The sequence below is a fragment of the Electrophorus electricus genome, chromosome 3, assembly GCF_013358815.1.
Source record: "Electrophorus electricus isolate fEleEle1 chromosome 3, fEleEle1.pri, whole genome shotgun sequence".
NCBI classification, from domain to species: domain Eukaryota; kingdom Metazoa; phylum Chordata; class Actinopteri; order Gymnotiformes; family Gymnotidae; genus Electrophorus; species Electrophorus electricus.
Genome location: NC_049537.1, coordinates 19,721,080 through 19,743,112, shown reverse-complemented (window position 1 = coordinate 19,743,112; position 22,033 = coordinate 19,721,080). Strand labels below are relative to the sequence as shown.

Genomic DNA, 22,033 nt, shown 5'->3' with positions numbered 1-22,033 from the left:
TCTCGCCCTACTTTTTATGTCTATGTTTAATTTCCGATTTAGAGTTTACAAAACAAAAGTCTTTTCATCTCATAGCTAACTAGCTAATATTCCAGATTTTCTGAGGAACGCAGTCTACAGTGGGATTATATGTGACCTTTATAAAATATTATATTATGTTAAATGACTGCGTGAATATACAAATCTGCACTTATTTTGCATTCCTGCAAATACCGGAAACGACTTCGTGGCTGGGAAAGTTGCTAGCTAGTAATAGCAACCACAGAATGATCTCAGTTCATCTGTGATAGGATTGTGTGACAGACACGGTTAGAGAGCTCATTCAGATAGCTAGCATTAGCTAATTAACAGATGAGTTGACATTTATGGGAAAAGTTTAATTTTAGGAAAAAACGACACTGGAACGTCTGTCTTTTGTTGAACGCTTTTTGGGTATTGTATATTTTAACGATTCATGTTCTGCTTAAGTAAACAGTCTGAAAGAGTTCAGGGGGTGTAACGCTAGCCGTCTGACTAGCTAGCAAACTTTCTTGAAAATGCCACATTTTTTGAGGTAAGAACGCATTGTGTTTTTAACTTTTGTGTAAGTTATTGACTTTTAAAACTTAACCATCACAGGTAGTTCGTTGCTTATTTATCACGAGATTATTGCTATGCATTCCATCTTCTATTCCTAGCATGGCTAGCAAGCAAGGAAAGCAATCCATCAGACATTAGTTAGTTAACCTAGCTAGGTTATAGATAAGGTTAGCTGGACAACTAACCTCTTATTGTAAAACAGTTGGCTTAATGTACATGATGTAACTGCTTATCTAGCGATGCTCAATAATTTAAAATACTGTTTTATTTTCCGTGTTGAGTTTATACCAAGCAAACAATTCTCTGAAAACCTGCTAACGTAGCTAGCTAAACTAGCTATCTTAGAATAACTAACCTGTGAAGCTACCTGTGCGTGTTTTAACCTAGCTAGCAGATAGCTACGTGAGAAATAAAATATAGTTGGCTAGCTAGTGCTTTATTTACTAGTTAGGAACGTTCATATATGACCAAATATACAATTGAGTTAATTAAATTAGCTGGTTTGACAAACGCTGTTAACGGGTAGCTGGTAATGAGGATGTCAGTGAGCGAGCTACCATAGCTTGCTAGCTATGTACTTATGTTGCATTTGACAGGGAATTTTAGTCTCATCATATTTACTGTAGCAGTCTAACATTGTTAGATTTTATCGATGTCGTAGGTTAATTGTATGCCACACTTGGCAAACCAGTGCATTCATCCATTCTGGAACCAGTTCACAATGATGTCAGATTTGTTCTGTCAAACTAGCAAAAAGTAGTCTTGCAGAATCAGAAAATCTGTGTCAAATTTGCTTTACAGAATCGTGAAGAAGATATAACACGTCTAAACGAATAATTTTATATTTTACATTTCTTTACGGACTCGCATAGATATCATGTAATTAGCTGAGAAAGGCTGAATTAGATACGAACTCTTTTTGTACATGTTTCTCAACCTTAGGTTTTCACTTTTAGGGCACTAATAAAGATTAAAATATGATACCATCACGTCCTAGGATTACTTAACGATCCGTGTAGTGTTTTAACAAACGTGTCTGTTGATGGGAAGCTTAATTCTAGACTTAATGAATGTAGTTAAGGGGTAGTACAGATATTAGTTATTTGTCTGTAGCTTAATGCTGTGTGTGGGGTACTCATTCATTTTCATTCTCCTACCAAACCAAAAACTTTAGATTGACCAGTAGAGTACTGAAAAACGGCATGCTATTTTCAATTGTATTGTCATAAATGTTTAATTAGAATGTGTGTATTAAATGGGTTATTACTTATATTAAACAAAATGCGTTCAAGTTGACGTTGAAAGGATTTCTAAAACATTTTAAGATGTAGCAATTAATCTTTTAGTGACCAGGATTTAAACACCTGTATTTACTTTGATGTTGCCTTAAGTATAAGTACTTAAGTATTTTACCTGTATGTACAGAAGTTTCAGCCTAGGCAAATGGCATTTGTAACTATAAATCATGGGTTACTATTGTGTTTGTTGTTTTTGTTTTGTTTGTTGAGTTTTCCAAGCTCTTAGATAAAAAGTGTACTTTTGGGGGCATCAGTAGCTATTCTCCAAGAATCTTGCAGTGTGGCAAGGGTGGGCTGTGGCCTGGTGTGGCAGCTACTACAGCTTTCGTGGCCTGCAGGACTTGAGCCGTGTGTACAAAGAGGCTCTGTTGAAAGGTGCTTGGGTTTGGAAGAGGCCCACTTCAAGAATGTGCAAAATAGAAATGCACTCGATCACGGTTGTCTTCACTGCATTCACAGGGCACTAAATGGGAGAACTGATTATTTGTTTAAAAAAAAATAGATCTGTGCACTACCTCCAAATACAATATAGTTTTTTCATATTTGCTTCATTGCATGCAGAATGTCTGTGTTCCTGTTGGACTTGCCCTAAACAGTTCTTGATTTTCTCAGTATGCTTGTTTATTTTAGGACTGTGGGTGAACCTGGTTGCTGGTATCAGGTTTTGCTGGAAGTTAGAAAGTTTGTTGAAGGAGACATTTGTGTAGTTTCAATATTGCCTTTGTGTCCTGACTGTGAATGCGTTCGGCAATGCGTTGGAGAGCAAACATACCATTTGGTCTAAATCATAGGAAATGTGGTGTCTGTGTGTGTGTGCATGCGTGCACATGCAGTGTGTGGCCTGGCCTATTGCTGGGCCTCTGTACTGGTGTACTGGCTGATGCTGCAGACCGTCCCCTCCTAGAGGCCTGGCAGGACATGTGGCTTTTCCGTTTCTTTCTCAACATCCTGGGCTACGCCACCTTTATCATCCCTGGATACTTTCTAATCACCTACTTTAAGAGGATCAACTACCTAGAGACAGGTGTGGTAAATGATCTACCTTGTTCCTTTTCTAAGTTACTCTCCTCATTGAGCATAGCAATACACAGGATGGCTTTGGCAATCTCACGCTAATTTTAAACAAGTAATTTATCATGTACTAAGCCATCATAACCTTTTTGAGATGGTTGTTCACTAATTTTCTGTGAGCTCATGCTCCTTCCTCCTTCTTTTGCATTCAGCCAGCCTACTTCACCATGGCTTTTTGTGCTCTTGCAGGACGAGGGTTTTGTTTTCCTGCCATAAGGTCATGTGTGTTCGGCACTGATTCTAAGAATGCAGTGCTGGATGATGTATCTGTGGCACCCAGAGCTGAGACCGAGTCTACTTCATCAACACGACAATCCATGAAACTCATTTTCTGTGCTGCTGGACTTCAGGTGAGCAGTTTTGTGTTTGGTGTCTTTAGGCTGTGGATTGTTTAAACAGATAACCCACATAGTCACATTTGTTGTCTGTTCTCGAAATTGGCTGTCTTATATTTTAATGTTGTAAAATTATCTGTAAAATTATCTAGATAAAAAAAATCTTTTGTAACATTTAACTTTCAGGCAGTTTTGTTCCTGCATGCTTTACAGTCTCTGTGCTGTTTTAACCCTCCTGCTGAAGTTTGTCTTTGTTGAGTATAAAGCTATGCATTCACTGTGAATCTGTTAGTATAATTGCTTTGTTATTTTTGTCCTTTGGTGATCTTTAGTTGAGTTGCCTTAAAGGTGCTAGCTCCTTCCCCTGCAGGGCTCATATCTGACATGGGGCGTACTCCAGGAGCGGGTTATGACGCGCTCCTACGGCGGCACCGAAGAGGAGGGCGGCGGTGGCGGAGAGCACTTCAGCGACTCGCAGTTCCTGGTGTTCATGAACCGCATCCTGGCCCTGACTGTGGCAGGGCTGTGCTGTGTCGTCTTCAAACAGCCACGCCATGGCGTTCCCATGTACAAGTACTCGTTCGCCTCCCTCTCCAACATTCTCAGCAGCTGGTGCCAGTACGAGGCCCTCAAGTACATCAGCTTCCCAACACAGGTGAAGCACAGTGGCTGCACAGAAGGGCTGTGCGATATATTGTTTGATCATTTGATATCGTGATATTGACTCCTGCAATACTGAGAATGCAGAGTGTGGCAATGTGTAGTCAATGTCTCCAAGCCCCAGACATTTCCAGATGGGTGTTCTGTATGTGATTTGATCAATTCACATGATCCAACAAGTAATTTTGGTGAATATAATGCAGGCATATCTTTGTCCATGTCACATTAATGTGTCTATTTTTGACACAATATTCCATTATTTTAGATTTTAATTGATACTGTAGTTTTGGAGTTATTTTGAAGTCTATGTGCATTAATTTAAAAGTCTATATACCAATTTAAAAAGAGCCATTTAGATATTGTGGGTCATTTGGTTATGCATTTATGTTCCATAAGAAGTACAGGAATGATTTTATAGCATTTTAATAGGAAGTAGTGTGTTGCCACAGTGCCCGCTCAAGGGCTAGAAATTGGGAGTGCCTGACTAGTCAAATGTGGGTCACTTGGGTTAAATCCAGCATAGCTTTTCAGTCTAGAGAAGACCCAAAGGTTCCCAATAATATATGAAATAAAGGCACAGTACACACATGGAACTGTAGAGGAGGAACAGGGAAAATGGCTATCATGCAAGAGACATGCAACCTTCTCTTAACTTTACTTTGTCTATGTACTTGGTGTCCTGCATGCTTAGGAAACCACAATTCCTGAGTGATTAGGGATGTGGTATGTGTAGAAATACTTTTAAATCAAAGCTGACATTCAAAGATCTTTGCACCAAAGGTCTTTGCACCATTTTAAATCTGAAGCCTTAGAGAGCATATTTAAAATCTTAAGTACTGTTCGAGCTTGGTTTATGAATCTTCTGTATTTTGGAGCTTGGATTTTTTTGATGCATGTGTTTAGTGTACAAAAATTGTTATTCATGATATTCTGTGTATTCATGGATGTTGATATTGGGTAAAACTGCTTATTATACAGCTTCATTTACTGTCAATTTATAGTAGCATGCATAAATATTGTAAATATTTTTGTTTTAAATTGAACTGAATTTTTGATCACGTATGACTTCTGAAGGAAATTTATAGATTGATGTACTTGGCAGATTTTATAAATGAAATGCAAAGGGTATTTCCCCTTGTGCTTTAGTATTTTAAGTTTCCTGCATTTGAAAAGGGCACAGCCTCTTTTAGGCTTTGTAAGTGCAGCTTTGTTTCTCTTAGCTTATTCATGTTGGTGTTTCTGGCACTGGTAGGTTTTGGCCAAAGCCTCTAAGGTCATCCCCGTGATGCTGATGGGGAAACTGATTTCACACAAGAGCTACGAGTACTGGGAGTACTTCACAGCAGCGCTGATCTCTGTGGGGGTCAGCATGTTCCTCCTATCCAGCTCCCCCATCAAGCACCCGCCCACAGTGACCACATTCTCTGGGCTGTTCCTCCTGGCTGGCTACATCACCTTTGACAGCTTCACCTCCAACTGGCAGGACAACCTCTTCATGTACAAAGTGTCGTCGGTGCAGATGATGTTCGGCGTGAACCTGTTCTCCTGCCTCTTCACTGTAGGCTCGTTACTGGAACAGGGTGCCTTCTTTGACTCCCTGGCGTTCATGGTACGCCACTCGGAGTTCGCCCTGCACGCTGTGCTGCTGTCCATCTGCTCTGCCTGCGGCCAGCTCTTCATCTTCTACACCATCGCTCAGTTTGGTGCCGCCGTCTTCACTATCATCATGACCCTGCGCCAGGCCCTCGCTATCCTGCTCTCCTGCTTTCTGTACGGCCACACCGTCACCATCATTGGTGGCCTGGGTATTGTCTTGGTTTTCCTTGCCCTCTTCCTCCGCGTCTACGCACGTAGCCGTATGAAGAGGAACGGTAAGCGCACCGCACCACCGCCCTTGCAGAAGGTCTAGTCAGAGGATGCCGGAAGCATGGGGGGGGTCACAACTTTGTGCAGGGACCACATTTTCAGTGGTTCAGCCTGGGTTTGTTTGTCTTATTTTTTTGGGTGTCTCGCGCAACTTTGTTTCTGCTCTTTTTATAAAAAGATACAGAATGGGATGACTCCTTTTTCTTTAAAGAAAAAAAAAAAGGATTTAGAATTTGCTGTCACATGTAGAGTAATGGGAGCAATTGTTTGCATATACAGAGAGAGAGAGAGAGAGTGTGAGTGTGTGTGTTACTGAAATCCTCCATGGGTGGTTTTTCACCAGTGATGGGTCATTACTTGTTTGTGTTCGATGACTGCTGATACTGTCATCTTTCTGTTGCTAAAATAAAAGTTAATCCCCTGCTTTAAAGTTCTTATTTATAGTTTTGCTTTCCCTTAAAGCCTCCAAGGCCAATCCAGGTTGACACTCATCACTCTGAAGAACGTTGTGGTGTTTGGCATTAAGGGGTCATGTTTGTTGTGTTTGTTTCTCAGGCTAAAATACAACCTTGTCACCTATGCTACTTATTGGCTAAACAGCTCTTCAATATCAATGAATGGGATTTTATTAGGAAATCTTGTCAGAAATCTAGATTTGTTTGCACTCTTTATTTTTGGGGAGGTCTTATTTAGGTTTTCTTTTCATTGTATTTTACACCAGAGGCTACCTTGGCATTTAGGTGGAGCTGATTGCATTGGTTGCCCCAAGGTAGTTTTCTTGGGCTGGCTGTGGACTTGATGCTAAGCCTTGATCAGCCTCACAGACCATGAGTGCCTATTGATAGAGAAACTGGACTTCACTTGTTATACCAATTTGCAGATGGTGACCATTGTATAATCAAAGCATCCTGAAATGTTAGCTAAATAACTTGCTAGAAAATTCTTTGTTGTTCAAGTGGTGTTGTAGTGTTCTTCACCACCTTAACTGCTCCGGTATGGAAAAATTGCAGTTTCCCTTGGAGTTGTTGGTTAAAATATTCTTTTGAACGGTCACAGCATAAATACTTGACATGGCTGTGTGTACGTTTGCACAAGGAATTCTTAAGTGATCTTATTGTAAGGATATTTTCTCGTATGAAGATCTATTCTCCGGTTTGCTGGGGCGTTTGTGAAGATTATGTACAGCACGTTTGTTTCGTGGTATAGATAGTTTGAGGTACATTCCAAATGGTGCTATAGTTCATTAGCTTGTTTTCAGTGGGCATTTCATCCCACTGAGCCAACCACAGTGTAGCACCCGTGACTCGCTTACAGGGCGTATGTGGACGCACCTTTTTGGCAGGTACCAGAGCTCATTCACAAATTTGCAATTCACCTAGCTTACTTTTATATGTGCATATCAAGGCATATTTAAACAGAGCGCTAAATATGGGAAAAAAAGTGGCCTCTCAAGTGGCCTTGGAAATGTTTTTAAATGCAACAGTTTCCGTTTGAGGCATCCATTTGGATGGCTTTAACTGGCTGAGTACGGCACATTTCCTTTGGCGCCACATGGTGAATCTTGTGATTTTTCTGAATAGTGGTTCAAGTAAAGCAACCACAAAATGTGGACAAAAAGTACTGCAAAAGTCAGCTTTGGTCTTGAGGCCAGGGAGAAGAAACCTAGCATTACTTCAGGAGAAAATCAAGTGTGATGGAATATTTGAATGTGAATGGTTTATTTTCCTGTTACACTCTTAACTAACAATTGAAAAACATTATTTTGCTTATATTTATTTTGGAAATTTTCATTGTTTTGGGCAATGTACATGAAAGTGGGGATCTACCAACCAGTGGGTTAGCAATCATTCGTGCGTGCGTGCGTGCGTGCGTGCGTGCGTGCGCGCTTTAGAAAATAAGGTTTGGTTGGAAAACGGGTCTGTTGCCTTTGAGGTAGATCCCTGATGAAGACTCATGTTTGTAATGTCTATAAAGGTGTATGCTTTCAGTTATGGGTAAAACCTTTCTTTGGGGTATTTTTATTTGTTCAAATGAGTAGATGCTTTAACTAGATGAGAAGGGTTTACACCAACCTCCAGTAGTGAAATGGACTTACATACTGCAAGTATGAATGCACCTGATTTTTAAGTGTGAAAAACTTATGCAAATGAGTTTTTCATTCACCCCTCCATAGACAATTCAAGATGTTTATAAAACCCTGTTTATTTCATATGATCATCTGTCCTGTATTACAATTACTTTTAATGAGTAAGTCCTTAATTTACATGATTTCCTTTCTTTTTGGACAGATTCAAACTTAAGGTTGCTATGCAAATCAAAAAAAGGGTGGGTGGGTGTTTAAATTGATATCCTGACAAACACTGGTCCGTTGACAACACACTACCAAAATATTTATCTTATGATGAACAGACCCAGTGATCTTCAACATAGACATTAAATGGTTATATTTGTATCATGTCTCAGTAAATGTCTGGTACGTGTTTCTGTGTGAGTTCAATGCTGTACCGCTCTCTAGGAGAGGTTCTGTATTAAATCCCATGTTGCCTGGTGTGAATGTGTCTTGGACTCTGAAACTTGTTACTGGATTTTTGTTTGGAAGAATGTGAACAACGTGCCGAGGACATGAGGAAATGCAATCCAGCTAATGTATTCTGTTTTTACTCTTTTTGAAAAGGATGTATTAATTATGTTAGGCAAATTAAATTAATTTGATTATTTGATGAACGTCTTGCCCGTCTTTTCCGCCTCACATAGAGTAAATAAAAATATCAAGAACAGAAATCTCACAATTGCCAAAATCCACAGGCTGTCCACCAGCCAGAATGAGGTCCAAGCTCTTTCTTGAGTATTTGATGCGGAGTAGTGGAAGGACATGTTTTTCCAGAAGCGGTCTCCGGGCTATGTTTGGGCTGGAACCAAGGGCGTTTCTTCACTGCCTGTTTACTGGGGGACAGAATGAAAGGATGCTGCCTGACCCCAATGTTCTCAGGTCATTTGAAGGGACAGAACTGAGCTTATGCGTTTTCGTTTTTTTTCCATTCCCTTTTTTAATAAAGATGCCCTCTCCTCTCCATCCTGATGCTTCTTTCCCTTCTGTTTTTTATTCTTCTATCCGATCTGCATACACCTTTTTTTTTCTCTCTCTCTCTCTCTCTCTCTCTCTCTCCCTCCCCCCCCCCCCCCCCCCCCCCCCCCGTTCTGTTTCTCAGTCCTGTTCCATGCTCATTTTTTGGCGGCTCTCTGTCGTGATATCAATTATTACACAATTTTTACAAATTTTATTTTGTCACGTACACAGCAAGATGTCAAAGGCTTATAAAATGGGCCGTTTAATGGCTGTAGTTTTCATTTAACAAGTTTGTGTTGTATACTTAGGACTGCTCATTTTGCCAACATAACCAATGTGTTTGACAATGTAAGTCTATGTCTTTGCTTTTGTATTCCAACATGTATTTGGTAGGTTAAGTGGTTATATGCGGCTAGCCTTCAAATGTGTGCATTATCGTTACCTTGTCTCCTGTGTGACATGCTTTTACATATTAGCACAGGTCACTTTCTACTGCTATCTCCTTACAGTGAACAGAGAAACTGGCTCTGACTGAAAGTGTTAACTGAGTTTGGAAAGATGCTGGAATGCAATACATGTAGTGAGTTCGCATGGTGCAAGTGTTAGTAATGTAGTACCTATAGTGAATTCACATGGTGCAAGTGTTAGTAATGTAGTACCTATAGTGAATTCACATGGTGCTAGTGTTTGTAATGTAGTACCTGTAGTGAGGTCTTGGTGGTAATGTTTTTATTTTGTGTACGTTTGTTCAACAATTAAAGTGGGGCATGGAAACTTTCAGTTTCAGCCTGGGGCATCACTAGACCTAATTTAATGGGCATGTGCATGTTGTTCAAAGATAAAGGAAAAATTAGTTGTTTGAATACCATTTTAATGATGTTTCTAATAAAAGGTAGATTTGAAATGGGTCAATAGAGATCAAAAGAATTCAGTGGAGCATAGTTCCTTGGCATTATTGCCCTGGGTATTGTCAATCTTTACAGTATACTCAAATAATCAGTAATGACAAAATGATTAAAACCAAAATGCCTAAAATCAGAAATTTAAAAGACATGGTGCACAGGAAGACTGTAGATTGTTCCTAATCAAATTTGCAGTGCCCCTCTCAGAGTTGCACAGAGATGTTCAAAGGAGCTAAATTCCTTGCTTACGTTAAAATGAATCTCCAAATAGAGTAGCTGTTCTACCACCTTTCCTATTGCCTCATGGGGCATTTATGAGATTGAAGCTTGTTGGAGTTGATTTGACTGACACAGCTGCACTGCTGCATTAGTTTAGCAAGAGTTCTTACAAGCATAAAATTAAGTCTCTGCCTTGCAATGAAATCAATAATTAAGAATAGTTTGTTGGTAAGAGATCTGAGAAGAGCTACTAAAAGCTAACTGCATGCTTGGCACCAAGAGCTGTGACTTACATTATACATACCGCAGATTAGAGGAATTTACTTTTACTATATTCGATGTACACACTTTTTTTTTTTTTTTTTCTGGAAACGCTGGATTTGTAGAGATTTCAGGCACAAATGTTACAGATGTTGAAAAAACCCTAAGGGGCGAAGGCAAGCTGATGGAATGTGTAATGCTTTGGGCAATATTGGTGCTAGGAAACCTTGGGTCCTGGCATTCATATGGATGTCACTTTAGCATATAACACTCTCTCACACACACACCCCAAAAGTATTCCCTAATGGCAGAGGCTTTTTTCAGAAGGATAATGCACACTGCCACACTGCAAAAATGGTTTGAAAAACAAGACAAATACAAGAAAAGTGTTGGCCAAAACTCCCAAGATCTCAATCTGTTAATACATCTGAGGATCGAACATCTAAGGGATGTTCTGGAACACCCCCCCCCCCCCCCTGTCCATGGCAGCCCCACCTCACAGTTTACAGGACTTAAATGTCTTGGTGCTAGATACCACAAGACACCATCAGAGGTCTTAAGATGTTTTGCCAGCATGATGTGGACTTACACAAACAAACAAATTAATTCATTCATAAATATATTTGCTTCACAAATGGCACAGCTGATGAAGACTACTGTGTAGTCCTGAAACTGAATGTTTCATATAGAGGTCCTTCATTATCTGTGCAAGAAAAGCAAAAGAGCTAGCAGACATTAACTATAATCTGTTTCATTTATGATTCACACCTTCAGTAGATACTAGGTATATGAATAAAAGAATGACAATTACAGGAAAAACTCTCCAAAAAAAGTTTTTAAATTCACTGAAAAACCCCAAATACATTTACATTTAGGGGACTGACGACAAAGTGTGCCCTTGTGCATCTACCAAAAAAGTGTCCCACTTTTACAGTCTAATCTAAAACATCTGAGCAGTACCTTTGTTTTTTGATCAAAGTCACCTTGAACCTTGACGGCCTGCACCCGCATAGGCTGAGAAGATGGGAAGTTCTCAAATAAATTCTCTATTTTTTTTTTTTTTTTTGGTCATGGACCTTTATCTGTCCAAAATAACTACTGTAATCTGTCAATTAGCGATTTAAGTGATACACTTGTTTTTTTGTGTTCAGTCCTTGAATTACCATAAATGTGACTGCTTGTTTTTCATGGAAAATGAGGATTGTGTGATTCATAATGCGGCCTTGGCAGCACCCGTTTCATCGAGTCAAAGTGGTAATCTGTGAAATCTCACCTCCAACCTCGTTGTGGTTTCCACGACTATGTTACAGAAATAAAAATACTGTAGACAATTTTTGCAGAATGCCGATGCCTTTTGTGGAGCACTGTTGTTTTCTGAACACCTCCGCCTACTTGAGCCCACTCGTGTTTTGCCAGATAACCCAAAGTGTTCGATTCTTTTCAGTAATGCAAATGAGCCAGCAGAGGTAACGTTAATTTTATTTACAAATGCCTGGCAGCTAATGTAACCATAGCCTGTGCAACATGTATTTTGGTGCAAAATTATAGAAATCAGTCATACAGTCTCAGAAGCAATCATCACCAGTGTGGCTGTTTTTTTAATATATACGTTTTTACTGTGATTTATTAACTTAAATTTAGGTATAGCAAACTGGTGTGAAAACTTGTGTGTACATATGTCCCCTCTGAGCCCAGCAGGTACATTTTCATCTACAAAGCATTTGAACATACTATTTATTTATTTATTTATTTATTTAGCAAAGCCTATGAATATATGATATACTGCTTCAGCATACTTAAAGGAGGAAGATAAGTACTTACCAAAGATAAGTACCTATGAATCAATTTATAGGGCTAAACCCTCTGTCTGTACCAAAATTCTCTGGGGTACTTCTCCAGGGACCCTATAAGTGTGGGGGGATGTTTTCAATCCCTGCTGGAAGAACATAGTATAGCTAGTAACTGTAGCATAAGATCAACTGGGATATTCACATTAAGAATAAATTAATGTAGAAGAAACAGAGAATAGACAAAAGATCAATATCACAAGAACGATAACTATACCTATCACTATTACATGTGCCAAGAATAGACTTATAAACAGAATAGACTTATAAACAGTATTTGTTTCCAAAGGGATATGATATCCATATGATATCCCTGATATATGAGTAGAGTACTAAGTGAATATATTACAACAATTCACAAATGCAACATAAACAACAGCCAACATCTTCAAACACTGAGATAACAAATTCATATATAGCAAATGCCTATAATGGATTTTTTTTCCTGCATTCAGCATAATCCTGATGTAAGTTTAACTATTAGGGTGGATAAAGCAATAAATGACAGCATATGAATAGAATTTGGAACATTTGTTATTACTATTGATCATGTATAATAAAGGGCCAAGAAGTGAACTTTGGGCTACACCCATGCATACAACTAACGCTGTTGAATTAGTGCCATTAAAAGTAACAGAGTTCTCTCAAAAAGAAAACAGACCCAACACCCTGATGTGATGGGCCTATATTGATAAGGCAATTATCAACTATGTTATGTTTCTTGAATCTGTTTTTCTCACCCTCACATCAACACCAACATGTTCTAATCAAGGAGAAGCTTTAGAGTGATTGAACAGAGCAGTGAATTTAAAACTAGAACAAATGATAAGGTTGAACCAATCATGTGGTAAAGTGATTTATCACATATTACCAATATTTGCTGTAGTTAGCACTGATAACGATATGAAATAATTATGGGTGATACTGTATTCTTATTCACACGAGCTGTAAGGTTTTCACACAAATACAGTGTAAACTAACACAGTGTGACATGAGCTACAACGTGTTAATGAAGAGCTCAACCACAAAGGAAGAATATGTTCTGTGAAGTATCTGTTGAAAATATCAGGCCTAACATACAGGAATAAATGAACAAAATGAATCATTTAATCTGCTTAGTGTTTTCCTGGACATGTCAGCCTTTATGTTAAGTGGAATCACCTCGCCCACCAGCTGCAAAGGGCACCCACTCAAATAAGGTTAATTCAGCAAAAGTAGTAGGCGTAACACACATGAGCTATATGGTGGGCAGGAGGAAATTAGCAAGATACGAAGTAAGGGACCATCAGGAAACCTTGATTAGGGGGAATGTACAGTGGGAGGAGACACTAGGACACCTCGAATCTTTACAAGAAACATTAACCATATTCAGCAACCAAAGGTGGTAATTTTATGTTGATTCATCTTTCTGAATACTTCCAATGACCATTTAGTGTTTTGTTTTAACTCAAGTCTACTTGATACTGGCAGCATTTAAAAAAAAAGAAAAAAAAAAGGTGAATTCGGATGAGAAGGTTTCACACAATAAGGTTTCAGCTGGCACAAATCAAATGCCCAAACCTTCAATTATTCATACCAAATTTTGATGACTCAGTGTTTCTAACAAGCAACCATATTTTGTGCTGTTTTGGTATGAATAGGTACAAATCATTACATGTCCTCTGAGAGCACAGCTGGCCACAGTTTCTCTGTTTCGTGGAAGAAAAGGGATTCCCAGACAGAGAGCCACCATGTTCTGCCTCCACTTCTTACCTTGTTGTAACTGTTATCTGTGTAGGTGTAGATTTAGAAGATTGTAGATCTAGAAGTTGTAGATCACAGACCTTCTTTTGAACAAAAGACCCAAGTTTCCACAGGATGTAAGATATCGAAAGTTAAGGTGGGCTTTAGTATGCGCACATTTTTTAAATATGTATTGTAAAGTGTGGTTTTCTTTGTTTCAGCAGACTCTTTAAATCTTTCGCTGCCATGGTTGTCAAACCTTTAACAACAACAACAAAAAAAGTGAACAGTACCAGACCAACCAGTCGGTGGCGGTAGCTGTGTTTCAGTCACCGCAGCGCAGGTTGGGTGTTTTGCATCCGACCAACCTGTCAGAGTGCTAACCGCAAACATGGGATTACAGGAGGGAGCTGTTGGTTTAGCTGCCTTTCATTTGAGTGGTGGAGTTGCGCACTCTTAAGCAAAACGTTGAAGGGCAACGTTCAGTGTTCTTAAGAAGGGAAAACATTCCCTCCTGCACCTGCTGAAATGAGTGTTCAGTAGAGGTCTCCCCCTCCTCCCACTCATTGGTGCCTTTTTTCTCTCAAACATGTGACTTAGAAGAAACCTAAACACCATGATACAAGATTTTTGAATGCAAAATGAGGTCATCCAAAAAGGATGAAGAAAAAGCTGTCAGCAAGCACAGTGATTAGTCTCTTTATCTCTGCTTATAGCATATGCTGGGCCTTCTTTTTTCCCTCCCAACAGAAATATGTACAATATACACTTTTAGTATACATTAAATATCAGTACGTGTACTTTAAATGCTGATGTACAATTTGAATCCCACAAAGCAAAAAAAGAAAAGAAAAGAAAGTATAACTACTTAAATTTCAGTAAATGGAAAAAGTAGTCTTATTATTCATCACCACTACTTGTGGCTACAGATTCTGAAAGAATTTTTGCAGTTTGGAGCTGCATGCAGTTTTGTTTGCTAAATCCAAAACTAGCATTACATTAAGAAAGCAACATCTACAAACAATGCAATGTAAATACATGATCGAAAATTACAATTAAATATTGTTGTATCATTAATTTCGTTCCTTGGGAGTTTTTTTTCCTGTGATTTAAGACTTTTTTCTGAAGGGACTTCAAGTGACAAAATATACTGCCAAATATATAAAATCAGTGCTATTCATAGAAACAAAATTGAATAAGATATTGTTTATATACGACGAACACGTTTTCCCTCCCGGCTACAAGACTATCAGAGAGTGAGCAGTACCACCTGGTGGATTTATCAAGAAATTATTTTAATCATTACTGTTGTTTCCCTTGTCAGTGTTACCTGCCAAATTGAAAAGTCGATGAGTTTGATCAGAGAGCATACAAATTGAATTCTCCAGATCTGGGCTGGATTCCTGGTCTTTTTCCTTTAACACAACTGCTTCAGCTCATTGGCAGTGCCGTAAATATCTCACATCTCTGTAGGATCAGAAAGCATGTTTTCTCTAGCCAGCTACTATTGTGAAAACCGGCGTTGTTAATAGATTGCGGAGTAGCATTGTACTCACGTTAAAGAAACCGAATTGCCAAGCCTTTTCTTTTCTAATAGTTTCCAAACTAGAACACAACTTGAGCTTAGATAATGCGCTATAGAAATAAAGACCTTTCTGGTTATATTATCCATGCTTTATTTTCTTATAATAATCCGTTCTTTCAGACGGAGAATTGAGAAGCAGAAATGGTTTCTTCAAGGTAGCACCAAACAGGCCTACCTACAAGCGATGCCTACCTATAGCCGTTTATACCGCACTGGGACTACATACGAGTGAATGTGTTATGTTCCTGTCACCGAAAACCTTTTATACTATACTAAAGTAGCCAATATCAAAAACAAGATCATACAATATTGATGCGGTGTAATTTTTAGCTTTTAAACTAGACAAATATATTAGATTCTTAGCTTCGAAGTCGGATTTCCACAAAATACAAACAATACCTCCTACTTTTCAAAATGGGGAGTTTCCTTCAGCACACATTTAAACACACATGAAGGAACTCCAATTTAATCACAACCTTCAACAGCGAGTTCTCTTTAATACTACATTCAAATCCCCCCGTATAAAACTTGCTTAGTTATCCAACTTCACTGTTAAGTGAGTTATTCCGTGAACGTTTTAGCCGATTGGACAGCACACTGGCAACATCTGCAGGGCGACTGAAGTGATTGTGTAACCCCAACACAGGAACAGCTTGCCCCAGGCAAGAGTGTTCCTTGCATCACTAGTTTTATTTCAGAAGCCATCCACTCCCAGTAAATAAGTCAAATATTCAAGACACTGAATTAATTTTTTATTATTTATGAAAAAAAACAAGACACAAACACACAAAACTGGACTTGGGCAAAAGAACTTTGTAGTCCACCCCTCAATAGTGTGCATGTACATGAGCTTACAGGGGCAGCTGAGATGAACCCCCTCCAAACCAAATGGAATGTTCCAACAACCCCCCTCCCCCTTTCCCATTTTATGTCCCACACTTCAGAAAGCTCAGTGCAACTGGGTATTTAAATCACAGTTGTACAGACAAACAATCTTGTACAACAAAAAGAAAGGGTGGGAGAAAGGTTACCCTTCTGTGGGCAGGGCAGAGGTAAGCCATTGAAAGGAAGGACAGCAAGACTAAAAGGAAACAGGTGACTTAGTCCACCTCCTCCATACGAGAGGCATCGTCCTCGCCCTCCAGTGGGGGAATCTCCTCTGGAGCAGGGGTGGAGCTGGGCTCCTCTGCAGGCAGGTCATCATCATCAATACCTGTAGGAGAGAAAGGAAAGACTGGTCAGTCAAACCAGGCAGGGTGGGGGAAAAAGCTAGCCAAGCAATTCTGTTATGTACTTGGTTTTCTGGCAAGATACTTTTCATATCCATGTCTGAGTGGGGAACACATTGCTGGTACAGCTGTTTTCACCCATCACACATGGTGGCAGCACCAATGATTAAAGAGCCGGAAAAGCTTCAGTTCTTTGGTGTTTAGGATGACCTGCAAGCTGCAAACCAATCGCTTACCCAGTCCCAATTTGATCATCCTATAGATGCGGTTGGAGTGGGTCTGTGGGTCATCAAGGGAGAAGCCAGAAGAGAGCAGGGCAGTCTCAAAGAGAAGGATGACCAGGTCCTTCACAGCCTTGTCGTTCTTATCTGCCTCAGCCTTCTGCCTCAGGGTCTCCATGATGGGGTGGTCAGGGTTGATCTCCAGGTGTTTTTTGGCCATCATGTAGCCCATGGTGGAGTTGTCCCTCAGCGCCTGGGCCTTCATGATGCGCTCCATGTTGGCCGTCCAGCCGTATGTGCTGGTGACGATGCAGCAAGGCGAGGAGACCAATCGGTTGGATACTGTAACCTGCAGCAACAGAGAGAGGAAGGAGTTACAATAAAGTACAACAACTGCATACTATAGACAGAATGTTAGACTGATTAATGACAGTACTGTTGAGCAGTTAGATCAAGCAAAGCCGTTAGGGGGACCACCTACTTACACTGGTACTCCACCCAAAAAAAAAAACCAAATCCGATAAATCACTCACACAAGCCAAGCATCTTGCATTAACCCACACAAGCCAGTCCATCAAACCCCCCCTCCCCTCCACTGCTTTTGAGTAAAGCACACCAAGATTCACTACATTACTTACTCACCAAAATAACTTGAGAAATAATTAGAATACCTGTTTTTGGTAAAAATGTGTAGCAGAGAAAAGGGTCATGTCCTAATCCTAGACATTTTAAAGCATTCAACCATTCTACCGCAGATGTTCATTTACCTTTTCCACTTTCTTATCCAGAATCTCCTTCATGAGTTTGCAGAGATTCTCAAACTTGGACTTGTCCTCCTCCATCTTCTTCTTCTCCTCTTCATCCTCAGGAAGCTCAAGCCCCTCCTTGGTGACGGAGACGAGGGTCTTGCCATCAAACTCCTTCAGCTGCTGGACGCAGTACTCATCAATGGGCTCTACCATGTACAGCACCTCAAAGCCACGCTTGCGCACACGTTCCACGAAAGCAGAGTTGGCCACTTGGTCCTTGCTCTCACCTGGTGGAGGACAGTTCATAGGCATGTTCTGCATCCCGTTTGGGCCCTGGGTAGCTTATTCACAATTTCCACCAACCCCTGAAAGCAGTTTTAAAGCAGGAAGGGAACTGGGGATGATTGACTCTTACCAGTAATGTAGTAGATGGACTTCTGGTTCTCCTTCATGCGGCTGAGATATTCAGAGAGGGAGGTCATCTCATCTCCAGACTGTGAACTGTGATAGCGAAGCAGCTCAGACAGCTTCTTGCGGTTCTGGGAGTCCTCGTGGATGCCGAGCTACAACACCAACACAAGTTATCCCTTTTACCTGACGAAGTGGGTTAATGTAATACACTGCTATGAAAAGGTACAAATCCTAATGGAATGTTTCCACTAAATGATTATTTTAAAAACATGTAAAAAAATTCAGGTACACTGCTTTTCAGACAGGCCCATGCTTACCTTGATGTTCTTGGAGAAAGCTTCATAAAACTTTTTGTAGTTGTCCTTGTCCTCAGCCAGTTCAGAGAACAGCTCAAGACACTTCTTGACAATGTTCTTGCGGATCACCTTCAGTATCTTGCTCTGCTGAAGCATCTCTCTGGAGATGTTCAGTGGGAGGTCCTCAGAGTCCACCACACCACGGATAAAGTCTAAAGAGTTGGTTTCAAATCAATAAGTTTCAGAAATCAAGCTTGCAACAGCACTGCACAGAAGGCATGCTAAACCAGACTTTGGAGTTAAATAATGGATTAAATAATGGAGTTGCAGCTCCATTATTTAATCTCCACCCCAACCCTTAGGTCATAAAGACTTGGCAAAGCTTCTTACTCAAGTACTCTGGGATAAGCTCCTCGCAACTGTCCATGATGAAGACCCTCCTCACATACAGCTTGATGTTATTCTTCTTTTTCTTGTTCTCAAACAGGTCAAAGGGTGCACGACGGGGGATGAAGAGGAGGGCACGAAACTCCAGCTGCCCTTCCACAGAGAAGTGCTGGGGAGGGCACATCACAGGCATTAACACACTGCAAAAAATCTCAGTAGTCAAACTACCCTTCACAGGAAAGCCTGGACATTTATAACACTCACGAGTTGACTAGTCAAGTACACAGCATGTTACTTCTCTCCAAACTTTAATGTCCAATACCTTAATGGCAAGGTGGTCCTCCCAGTCATTGGTCAGGCTTTTGTAGAACTCTCCATACTCTTCATTGGTGATGTCATCAGGGTTTCTGGTCCAGATAGGCTTGGTCTTGTTCAGTTCTTCCTGGTCAATGTACTTCTCCTTGATTTTCTTCTTTTTCTTCTTATCCTTATCCTTGGAATCCTCATCATCATCCGAGCCCACATCCTCGATCTTTGGCTTGTCCTCTCCCTCCTCCTCCTCTTCTTCTTTCTCCTCCTTTTCTGCCTTTTCATCCTCTGCCTCATCATCACTGATCTCCTTGTCACGTTCCTTCTCCACCTAAACCACAAGCATTTTAACCAATCAAGGAATGCACCTTTAAAACAAACAAACTTACACAACCATACATGCTTGAGTACATTTGCAGAAACAAATACCCCAAACAGGTCAACTTTGCATCATTTGAATGTTTAGTGTTTGTGTATAGACCAGCTATGAATGCCAAGCATTTCACTTACAAAGAGGGTGATGGGATACCCAATGAACTGAGAGTGCTTCTTCACCACCTCCTTCACCCGCTTCTCCTCAATGTATTCAGTCTGGTCCTCCTTCAGGTAGAGGACCACCTTAGTCCCACGGCCAATAGGTTCACCTACAAACAAAAGCGTTACCGTTCAGTGTCTTGCTGCTGTAGAGGCACTTTTGCCCTCCATAATTCCATGAGCCTAACGTACCATGGTCAACCTTGACTGTGAAGGAACCGCCAGCAGAGGATTCCCAAGCATACTGCTCGTCATCATTGTGCTTGGTGATGACCACCACCTTCTCAGCCACCAAGTAAGCAGAATAGAAGCCCACGCCAAACTGTCCAATCATGGAGATATCTGCACCAGCCTGGTGGGGGAGGTTAAAAGAAGAGGGAAAAAAAAAAAGATTCTTAACATTTGATCTGTAAAGAGCAAAGACTGTTTGTTTATTTTCTTCCATAGGCATTTACCTGAAGAGCCTCCATGAAGGCCTTGGTCCCTGACTTTGCAATGGTACCGAGGTTATTGATGAGGTCAGCCTTGGTCATGCCAATTCCAGTGTCAACAAGAGTCAGGGTGCGCTCATGCTTGTTTGGGATGATGTCTATTTTGAGGTCCTTCCCACTGTCCAACTTTGATGGATCAGTCAGACTTTCATATCTGATTTTATCAAGCGCCTACAGGGTTGGAAAGGAGATAGTGTAAGCACTTCCTTATAATCCATGGTCCTGATTTGTAAAACGACATCAACTCCCCCTTGCTGCAACTCTGAAAATTACACTTACATCAGAGGCGTTGGAAATAAGTTCCCTGAGGAAGATCTCCTTGTTGGAGTAAAATGTGTTAATGATGAGGGACATCAGCTGAGCGATCTCTGCCTGGAAGGCAAAGGTCTCAGCTTCCTCCTCCTGTCGCATTTCTTCAGGCATCTGTGAGGTGGGTGGGAGCGCATGGTAAGGATCACCTTATAAACTGTCCCAGTTTTGGTTTCAATTAGGTTCGCTCTACTAGCAGAAATGTGCCTCAAACGGGCGCACTACTCTGATTTAATCACCAGAATTTCCGTCGATCGAAGGAAAATTAATCTGAAGAGTCAAAAATTAAAACTGGCATAACCAAAAGTACAGCAGCTCTTGAACATACCCTTCCACGTTGTAGCCAGTTTAACCTGTACGACCTGGCGCAGCTAGCCAAGATAGCTAAATTACTAACTGCACAATGGACGCGGCACGTGTTTCAAGAAGGGGTCATGGCTGACTAGCGAGAGAGCAAGGCATAAGTGACATTCGCCATCTACCTACGAGCAATTTTAATTATCATTATCGGTCAGTTCTATAAAACTGAATAATATTACTACGTATTAAAATAGCAAAAGCTGATTTATAAACCACCATCAAAACCAGTGACCATCGTTGGACCCGACAGCCATCGCAAAATCATTAAAGACGGAAGTAATAACTAGCTAGATACCCCGTGCCTTCCAGCTGGATAACTAGCTAGCCGCAAAATTAACGACAATTTGTACTTTCATGTTGATTTGCCAGCAACATGAACGTTTGTCAATTTCACTGGCTGGCTAGCGAGCGAGCCATCTGGTCGGCACGAACGACTATGTAGCTAGGATTGCTAACTCACGTTAGGCATTCAACTAGCTAGGACGATTCTTCGATCGATATATGAATGAAAAAATACATATTACAGACCGTAGCCACCAACCGAGGACCAAACGTTAGCCAGAACACGTCCTTTAGCTAGCTAGCATTAGCCCTAGCCACTCGTGTTAAACTTAGCAACATTAGTTAGCCAACATAGCTTTAACAATGATCGAGAAAAGGCCACACTCGAAGCGCAAACCGAGAATGTGCGAGATATTGCTAAAAGCTAGCTAGTTGGTTAAGATGACTAACGCTAGTTAGCATATGTTTACCACCGGTTAGGAGAACATTAGCTTTAATATCAACTATAGAACTGACCAATACAAATATCTAAAATTAGCTAGCTATAGCGACAAAATGTAAGCAGCCCTTTTTAAATTACACGAGAACAATAATGTCAAACACTTAAAAAATATATTGTTAAAAACACCTTGATTGGTTTCGTTGACTTGTCTTGAATAAAATGCAACCCACACTTCTATCTCCTTGCCGCGCCGATGCTGGGAAGTACAAGAGGGACGAATCGTTTTGTCAATATCTAGTTATATAGCAACCCAAACCGAGTGATTATGCGGCGTATCATTCCGCGGGCTGAGTCGGCTGTTCGAACGTAGGCCTACTTGTGCGTACATAGATAGATATATCATAGATATATCTGACAGTATACCAATTTCCTATCCCTGTTCTCAAAATAACAAATAAGATTTGAATGAGTACATTGCGTATAGTAAACACTTGACATATTTTAGCACAAAGCAATAGAAATGCTCTATTTTCTAAATAAAAAACATTGTAATTAATTCCATGTTTATTCCAGTAAATTACACTATTGTAATGTTTAATTA

The 22,033-nt window shown here is 40.3% G+C and overlaps 2 protein-coding genes across 6 annotated transcripts; one reads left to right on the top strand and one right to left on the bottom strand.

The window, feature by feature from the left end:
* Positions 1-128: 128 nt before the first annotated feature.
* On the top strand, positions 129-8,529 carry slc35b2 (solute carrier family 35 member B2). 4 transcript variants are annotated; one of them, XM_027015703.2, is made up of 5 exons: positions 129-553; positions 2,782-2,901; positions 3,138-3,298; positions 3,654-3,938; positions 5,196-8,529. In XM_027015703.2, the coding sequence occupies exons 2-5, from the start codon at positions 2,796-2,798 to the stop codon at positions 5,850-5,852; spliced, it is 1,209 nt and encodes a 402-aa protein (XP_026871504.2). In that variant the 5' UTR covers positions 129-553; positions 2,782-2,795; the 3' UTR covers positions 5,853-8,529. The 4 variants fall into 4 exon arrangements, with proteins under 4 accessions (XP_026871504.2, XP_026871496.2, XP_026871487.2 ...); XM_027015695.2 differs by having other exon boundaries at positions 2,711-2,901; XM_027015686.2 differs by having other exon boundaries at positions 2,669-2,901.
* Positions 8,530-16,142: 7,613 nt separating this feature from the next.
* Positions 16,143-21,727, bottom strand: hsp90ab1 (heat shock protein 90, alpha (cytosolic), class B member 1). 2 transcript variants are annotated; one of them, XM_027015337.2, is made up of 12 exons: positions 21,619-21,727; positions 20,319-20,462; positions 20,004-20,210; positions 19,741-19,900; positions 19,525-19,658; positions 19,028-19,345; positions 18,709-18,874; positions 18,340-18,530; positions 18,027-18,174; positions 17,630-17,898; positions 16,878-17,211; positions 16,143-16,625 (listed from the first exon to the last, which is right to left on the bottom strand). In XM_027015337.2, the coding sequence occupies exons 2-12, from the start codon at positions 20,460-20,462 to the stop codon at positions 16,513-16,515; spliced, it is 2,184 nt and encodes a 727-aa protein (XP_026871138.1). In that variant the 5' UTR covers positions 21,619-21,727; the 3' UTR covers positions 16,143-16,512. The 2 variants fall into 2 exon arrangements, with proteins under 2 accessions (XP_026871138.1, XP_026871146.1); XM_027015345.2 differs by lacking the exon at positions 16,143-16,625 and adding an exon at positions 17,505-17,533 and having other exon boundaries at positions 17,159-17,211.
* Positions 21,728-22,033: the final 306 nt, after the last annotated feature.

Excerpts from the sequence above, each read along its gene's own strand:
- hsp90ab1 (XM_027015337.2), bottom strand. The coding sequence starts at position 20,462 with ATGCCTGAAGAAATGCGACAGGAGGAGGAAGCTGAGACCTTTGCCTTC. Across the intron at positions 19,346-19,524 it reads GGTATCCCATCACCCTCTTT|GTGGAGAAGGAACGTGACAA; the intron begins GTAAGTGAAATG and ends CTTGTGGTTTAG. Across the intron at positions 18,531-18,708 it reads GCTTATCCCAGAGTACTTGA|ACTTTATCCGTGGTGTGGTG; the intron begins GTAAGAAGCTTT and ends CCAACTCTTTAG.
- slc35b2 (XM_035524451.1), top strand. The coding sequence starts at position 2,616 with ATGCGTTCGGCAATGCGTTGGAGAGCAAACATACCATTTGGTCTAAAT. Across the intron at positions 2,902-3,137 it reads GATCAACTACCTAGAGACAG|GACGAGGGTTTTGTTTTCCT; the intron begins GTGTGGTAAATG and ends GTGCTCTTGCAG. Across the intron at positions 3,299-3,653 it reads TCTGTGCTGCTGGACTTCAG|GGCTCATATCTGACATGGGG; the intron begins GTGAGCAGTTTT and ends CTTCCCCTGCAG.